We start from the raw sequence: 7,499 nt of genomic DNA on the forward strand, positions 1-7,499 counted from the left end.
CTAAGTCCAGACTCCTATAACGAATTTTTTTTATAACACAAATGGTATAAAGATGACCCCAAAGTGTGAACATCTCAGCTCTAACAGATGCTGAAAGAACTTATTGGACTCCCCTTATCTGACTAAAGTGAGAGCTTCACAGAGTCAGCTACCTGCCCTCCCCAGCAAGTCTCCTGCCAGGGAGGTGACCTACCTCAGGCACTGGGACATTCCAGAAGAAAAAAAAAAGTCATTTAAACAAGCCTCATCAGAATGTTCCATCCTTGGAAGGCTTAAACCTCCCCTGTTCCCCCGCCCTTTATTAAGCTGGATTATAAACATTGACCTCTTGCTGTTTGGGGAGCTACTCTCTCTTTAGAAGTACTCCTGCAGGCATAATAAAATAAAGTTTATCCTGTTACTCTGCTGTGAATTAATTTGCTGGCACTGATAACTAGGTCCTAAATTGGTAGAGGACACGTTTTCCTCCCATCAATAACTTACCAACCTCTTGATAGCTCGACTTGGTTGAAAACAGGCATCTTAAACTTACTGTGTCCCAAACTAAACTCTGACCTCCAAACCTCCACCCCCATATCCCTATCCCGCTCCTACTGCCTGTACCTGCAAGACACACCCAGGATCTAACTACAACCTGCCAGCTCCACTGTTACCACTTAGCTTCCCAGTCACAGTCATTTCTTGCTTGGGTTATTACGATAGACCCCTAACTGCTCTCTGATTTGGCCCTTGCTCCACTTCAGGCTACTCTCAACACAGCAGCCAGAGTGCTCTCGTTTAAATCATCCAATCACCTTTCTGCTCCAAATCCTCTCACTGAAGTAAAAAGTCAAGTCCTAACAACGGCCCGCAAGGTGCAGGAAGATCTGCCTGTGCCCCCTCACCTCCCACCAGTCTCCCCCTCCCCCTAGAGCACCAGGCAGGCTCCCACCTCAGGCCCAGACACTTGCCATCCCCTCCTCTTTGAACATCTTTCTCGGGAGGTGCTCCTTCACCTCCAAGTTTTCCTTCACATGTCACCTTCTCAGTGTGGCCTTCCGTAAGCTATTTTAAAATTGCAGCATTTACACTCAACGCTTCCCTCCTTCCATGCTATGTGTTTCCCCGTTTTATTTACTATCACTCATCTGCTGTATAATTTGTTTATTGTTTGTTTCTCTCCACTAGACTATCAGCTCCACCAAGGCAGGGACTTTTCTTTTGTTCTCTTTGTATTCCTAGACCCTAGAACAGTGCTTTCACATAGTAAGCCCTCCGTAATACTTGTTGAATGCTGAGTGAATAAATGAATGTGTGAGAAGTAAATCCCGTGCAGGGGGTTGAAAGGGGAGTTCTGTGATGCTAACAGCCTTAATTTTGCCCTTGACCTTCTCCTGTCCCCCCTGGAAAACCCTGATGATACACTGTGTGCAGGCAGTGGTAGGCCCTGGGAGAACAGCAGTGACTAAGGTAGAGCTTTGTCCTGACTTCGGAGTTTAACTCCCCACTTTTGGTTTTATCCCGTAACTGTTAATAGTAAATCTGTCTTTAACAGAGGACAGGATGACCTACTAGTAGTAGCATAACTACTACTGGTGACTCTCACCCTTCACATCTACCTTTGTGTTCAGCATGGCTTTCTACTTCATCTGGGTCCCTTCAGTAATTTGGGGTTCACACACACACACACACATTTTCTTGCTTTCCCTGCTTGGAAATCTTCAGATAATTTTTCTTCGTATCTAAAATGAAATAATTCTTCTCTCTCCCAACTTTCCTGTATTTGTGAATATACAAAATTGAGTTGCAAGATAATGTATGCCCTCCATATACAATGAAGTCTTTTGGCAATGTTTTCAATTTAGCCTTTTTTCTTGCCATCACTGTGACCTAAAACATCTTGCTTAACTGGATGTTACCCCTGAATTAAGACAATGTTGTGATCCACTGGCACCCCTACTTCCTGCTCCAAGTCAGCCTTCATATTATATTTAACATAAATGTGTATTGTAAATATAAATATTACAATATTGGCTTTCTAATCCGCTCTCACTCTTTCACAACTGGTGCTCTCAGCTCTAGTTAGATTCCACATAATCACTGGGAGTACCTGTTCATTCCCATCTCAAGTGCCCTCACTGCCCCATCAATCTAAATGTTATGGTTTCTTTAGGGTCCAGCTAAAATTTCCTTTTCTGAGTTTTTTGGGGAACATCTTGATCCAACATCATTCCTTGGTTCTAAATGCCTTACAATTTATATGGCATTTCACACTATGCTGGATGTGTTTATATATTGCTTGGATTTGCTGATAATCTCTAATGTAATTTCCTTGATCTTTCTTTTAAAAATGCCCACATTGTTTTAATATTTAATATAAAGGACAAGCAAAATCGGTAATTTGATAAGTGACTTAGGGATGAAGTTAACTTTTGAGATTTAAATGGATGGTTTAAAAAGTAATTGTAGGGTTTCCCTGGTGGTGCAGTGGTTGAGAGTCCGCCTGCCGATGCAGGGGACGCGGGTTCGTGCCCCGGTCTGGGAGGATCCCACATGCCGCAGAGCGGCTGAGTCCACGAGCCATAGCCGCTGAGCCTGCGTGTCCGGAGCCTGTGCTCCACAACGAGGAGAGGCCCGCGTACCGCAAAAAAAAAATAAATAAATAAAAATAATTGTAAATTAATGGTCTACAGGGAAGCCTTTTACCATGGACCTCGAATGTATTGGTGACTGTTGGTATATGACAGATGGAATTGTTACATTAGTTTATAGTTACATCTCATGCATAACCTACTTACTTTTGCACTATTCTTATCATTTATTCATAACTCTGCTTTTATTTAGGCACATGATTGTATTTTCTCTGTATCTTTTGGTTTCCCTCCACCTAAACTTTTAACATTGAGTTGGTCCAGAATATACGTGAGGAATGGGACGGTGATTTAGGAAAGCTGGTAGAACTAAGGGTTAAATCACCACATGAGGAACTAGTCATTAAAAATCTTAATCATTTAAAAATGTAACTAAAAATATTAAAAACATGATTCCGTTAGGCTTTTAACTTCAGCTCATAGTTGACCATCCTCCCCGCACCGCATCTGAACTCTCAGTATGGAATCCCAGTTTATATGGGTGAGTGGTTACTTTGCCCTATAGCTGCATCCTATTAAAAAAAAAATTCGTAATAACCTTAACTTCATTGCCAGAAAAATCAAAAGTGGAGACTGTATCTGAAGTAGAATATTCCTAATTCCTCTGGGTTGAAACAGGCTTACCCCAAAGATCATTTTTTTTTTAATACTTGAAAAATGTTGCAATCATCCTAATACTTTCCAGAGGCGTTAGCACGAGGCAAGTGAACGGCACTCATCCTTGATAAATGATTTTTGTTGACACGTGCTTGGCACTACAAGCACTGGAAGAGTCTGATCAAGGCGCTCTAAATGAGGAATCTCAAATAACTGTGACGCTGCTCTGTGCCAGGTTTCTAAGGCAAGGGCACTGCGGGCTCGACCAGCCAAAGTCCAGCGGGCCGGGAATCCGAGGCGGGCCAAGCGGCCGAGGGGCGGCAGCAGACAAAAGTAGCGGGCAGAGCGCTCCGCTCGGCTCGGGGGGCGGCACGCTGGCCACACTGGAGCGCAGGAGTCTCGCGGCTCCTCGCCCGAGACCAGCCAGGCTGGAGCCGGGGCCCCAGAGCGCATCTGGCCGGCAAACGGGGCACCGCGGGCCCTCCTGTCCGGGCGCCTCCCGCGCGCTCGCCGGCCGTCCCGGGCCTCGGCTCCGCGCGCGGGGAAAAGAGTGCAGCGGTTGAAACCGTTACCACCCCCGAGTTTTGAACTGGTTCAAACTTGGCTTTCGGCTCCGCCCCGCCCCGCCCCTCCGGCCCGGGAACTCTGAAGCGGCGGTTCCCGCCAAGAGCCGCGAGCGCGCCGTCCCACCCTCCGGCCGGTTCCCGCCACCCCGCCCTGTCCGCCTCCCGCCCGCGGCCCGGGATTCGGGGTCCAGAGGCCCTTCGTCCTCGCGCGCCGGCCCACCGCCTTCCTGAAAGGCGCCGTGCGTTCCGCGAAAGAACAAAGAGCCGGCGCAGCGCTTCCACCGGCGGCGGCGTCCCTCAGCGCCCGCCCGCCGGCGCGCACGCGCCGCCAGCCCGGCCCGGCCGAGTCCCGCGGGCGCCTCGGCGTGGGGCTGGCTCTGCGCCTTAGAGCCCGGCGGGCCCTGTGATTGGATGAGAGCCCGCCTCGCGTCCCGCCAATCGGGGCGGCGCTTGGTTGGACAGGGGGGGCCAAATAAAAGCGATGGCGATTGGGCTGCCGGGTTTGGCGCTCGGTCCGGGAGCGTCCGACACCCACTGGGACGCAGAAGGCGGTGGAGCCCCGGCGGCGGCGGCGGCGGCGGCGGCGGCGGCGCGCGGGAGCGGCGCGCGGGAGCGGCGCGGGCTGGGGCGCGGGGCGCAGGTAACGCGCCGCTGTCGGGCTGGCCGGCTGGCGGGGCTCTGGAGCCCGGCGAGGGGCGGCGGCGGCGGCGGTGGTGGGACATCCCCGTCGTCGCTCTGCCTGTCCGGGTATCGCCCGGAGCGGGCTCTCCCGGGGTGCCGCTTTGGCTGGCGGGGTGAGAGGAGACCCCTCTGAAGGGGCCGTGGGTCCGGGCCGGCCTGCGGGACCGCCACGGGCGGGCAGTGCCGGACCCGGCGACCCGAGGCGGGAGCCCGGGCGGGCGCCGCGGGGGGCAAGCGAAGGGGTCCTCTCGCGCGCCCGCCCCTCCGGAGGCGCTGGGGCTGGGCTGGGGGCGCTCCGGTGCCCGGGGCGGGCCGGCCGCCCGAGACCCGGTCTCCTTTGTGTGGAGCGCCGCGGCGGGAGCGCCCGGGTGGGACGGGACGCACACAAGTTGGTGGGACCTCGGCGCCGAGTGCGCACTCAGACAAAGGACGGACTGTGTCTCGGGGGAGCTCGGCGCGAGGAAGGGGCAGTGACACCGGGGCCTGACAGCGGGCGGGAGAGTGGCGTGGGGAGCGGCGGCCGCGGTGCAGCGGGCGGGCTCGGCTCCACGCCCCCTCCCCGTGAGGGCGCAGGCTCGGCCGGGGCCGCGGGGGCCGGGACGGCGCGCGGAGACTGGACTCCGAGCGGCCGCGCGTCTGACATTTGCCCGGAAAGCAGCCCCGGAGCTCTTCGTCTCCACCCGCTCGGACCAGGCGGTCCCGGCAGCCTTCGCCTTCTCGGCGGGCTTTCTGTTAAGTTTGAGGGAAGGGTCTCGCTGTTCTCCCCCTTCCCGGTTTTGTTCGTTTCGGAGGGCTTTCCGTCGAGTTCCCGCGTCATTGTGGCACCCCTCCCCCCCGCCCACCCAAAAGTCGGTGCCACAGGGTCACTTTTTGAAAAATGGGAGGAATGAGAAGCACGATATTTTGGAAAACTTGGTGAACTCACGCCTGGTGAGTCCTCACTTTCTCAAGAATCATAATCTTAAAAAAAAATTACAGGCTGTTTCGGCCAACTTGTGTGATACAGCTGAGACTGGCGACAGGTGCTAACGAAATCAGCTGTCATTTAGTAAGCGATTATTCCCCAAATCCCTAGGGGATGAATGAGGATGAGATGGTAGAGTCGATCACAAGAAAATGTTTATGACAAACGTGTGTTTAGGTGGTATGGTTAGCAAATTCTCATTAATTGGTCTTGTTTTCCGTGAACAATAGCTTTGTTGAGTCAGAAAAGGCTGGCTGCAGAAATGTTTGTTGCCTAAGAAATCGAATGTGTGCTGTCCACAGTTAAGTTAAACTTCCTTTGTTTGTCACACAGGATCTGTAAAATTTAAATTCATTTGGAAATAAAGATGTGTCTTTGGTATTTAAAAATATTTTACTACAAGGTTTACTTGCTGGGTTTGAAAGGTCATTATCAGCTTAGTTTTATGGCGTTTCAGTGTCACATAAAACAACATTTAAAAAAAATCTTTGAAAAGCACTAATGCTGACATAGCTGACTGTAATCTATACTTCTAGGGGGTTTTGAGATTGGGTGGGATCCTAACCGTTAGACCACCAGGGAGCTAGGGGCGGTCTTGGAGTTTGTTTTCCATTACTCTTCATTCATGACCATTAGCAATTATTTTATGTTTGGGAATAAAATGTAGAACAAGTGTGTAATCCTAACTAGTTCATTGATCATTTTATTTGCAAGAAAATGAAAGTATTTAAGATATATTTTAATTTCCTTTTCATATGCCCTAAAGATAGGAATAGATAGGATACTAGTCCTATATATAAAGAATCCCACTCTCTCTTTTTGGAGGTGTGTTAGAGAATGTAATGTTTAAAGTCCTGGAAGCACTTAGGAAAATGGCATCTTAAATTCTAATTTTTGTGGAAAGTGAACATATTCAAAGAAAAGGAATTTAGAAACACATAGACACTCTTCTGATTTGCATTATTCTATCTGATGATCTAATGTACAACCTACTATCTTATGGTTTCATAAAAATGGAGGCAAAGAAATGCATTGTAAAAGGCTTTATTACATACTTCGCAGTGTTGGACACCACTGAACAGACATTCCAGGTGCTGTTCCTAAGTATTGTTTATATTTATATTAGTTGCTGGTAATTATATACTAAAAAGTCTTGCCCATTGTTATGAGATGAACTTGTTACGCAGATCTTGGCAGAAATTTGGATCTTTTAGGATATAAAATTCCAGTTTTTCCCTTCTTGTGTACACTGTATTTGATAATTACTATCTTTGTACTTGCCACAAGATTTTTTTTTTGGGGGGGAATTGGTTTTAAATTTTTTCTATTTGAATTGAGAATGTTTAGTTTAAGTAGCAGTGATTAAAAAAAACACACTTGTTGATTTAGTGTAATTAGGCAAAAAAAGAAAAAAGCTCTAATACTTTTATACCAGCTTTGCCTTGCATGCATACGTATGTGATTATCTTTGTGTTGGCCACTTAAATTTTTAGGCACATTTCCCCAGCTTACCCTGAGGTTTTCCAGGGTATCCTCCATCCTTTGAGCTGGCATGCTCAAAGAGTGTGAATTAGGTTCTGTCTTGGCCTTAAAAAGTGATTAAGAAAGTTGATCTGCTTTTAAAGGACTAACAGCAAGGAAAAATCCGCTTCTCAGCGGATCTAATGTCTTTTGGGGTCAATTAGAAATGATTTATGGATTTGCCTTGAAGTCTTTATGTCCGTACAAATGAAGAAAACATTTTCTGTGAATGAAGAATTCTAGATGGGCAGGTGAAGTCTTCAGTGTGGAGGAGAGCAGGAGAGGAGCAGCTCATTAAGTTCAGAGAAAGCTTCACTTGGCTAGAGGCCTTCCCTGTGTCTGCCAAGGCTTTGTTCAAACCTTTATTGTAGCATGTATCCAATTGTACTGTAATCACTTGCCGGTGCCTCCGACTCCTTCACTACACTCTTAAGTGCCTTGAGTCAGAAGCTCTGTCTTACCGTTTTTGGTATACCTGGTGGTTGCTAGAGAGTAGGTGTTAATAGTTGAACGAAGGAAGGAGATCCAGAAAATGTAGGG

The 7,499-nt window shown here is 48.9% G+C and overlaps 2 protein-coding genes across 6 annotated transcripts in view; one reads left to right on the forward strand and one right to left on the reverse strand.

Annotated features, from left to right (window-relative positions):
• Nucleotides 1-3,795: 3,795 nt before the first annotated feature.
• Nucleotides 3,796-6,977, reverse strand: LOC103078349 (basic proline-rich protein-like). Its single transcript, XM_007469882.1, has 3 exons — nt 6,951-6,977; nt 4,325-5,203; nt 3,796-4,242 (listed from the first exon to the last, which is right to left on the reverse strand). Exons 1-3 carry the CDS (start codon nt 6,975-6,977, stop codon nt 3,796-3,798), a joined length of 1,353 nt encoding a protein of 450 aa, XP_007469944.1.
• EZH2 (enhancer of zeste 2 polycomb repressive complex 2 subunit) overlaps nt 4,236-7,499 on the forward strand; it is a 64,316-nt gene continuing 61,052 nt past the window's right edge. For 4 of the 5 annotated variants that reach the window (XM_007469863.1, XM_007469862.1, XM_007469859.1 and 1 more), the window contains exon 1: nt 4,236-4,433. The gene's annotated coding sequence lies outside the window, so the exon portion shown is untranslated. Of the gene's footprint in view, nt 4,434-5,166; nt 5,405-7,499 lie in introns of those variants that run through there. The other variant, XM_007469864.1, reaches the window with a different exon arrangement.

This window comes from Lipotes vexillifer, unplaced genomic scaffold (genome assembly GCF_000442215.2).
Source record: "Lipotes vexillifer unplaced genomic scaffold, Lipotes_vexillifer_v1.1 scaffold472, whole genome shotgun sequence".
Taxonomy (NCBI): Eukaryota; Metazoa; Chordata; class Mammalia; order Artiodactyla; family Lipotidae; genus Lipotes; species Lipotes vexillifer.

What these genes read in the sequence shown, in the direction of transcription:
- LOC103078349 (XM_007469882.1), bottom strand. Translation starts at nt 6,977, where the DNA reads ATGGAGGATACCCTGGAAAACCTCAGG. An exon ending in ATACCCTGGAAAACCTCAGG is followed by an intron (nt 5,204 to 6,950) that starts GTAAGCTGGGGA and finishes CAAACTTAACAG; the next exon opens with AAAGCCCGCCGAGAAGGCGA. An exon ending in CGCCTTCTGCGTCCCAGTGG is followed by an intron (nt 4,243 to 4,324) that starts GTGTCGGACGCT and finishes TGTCCAACCAAG; the next exon opens with CGCCGCCCCGATTGGCGGGA.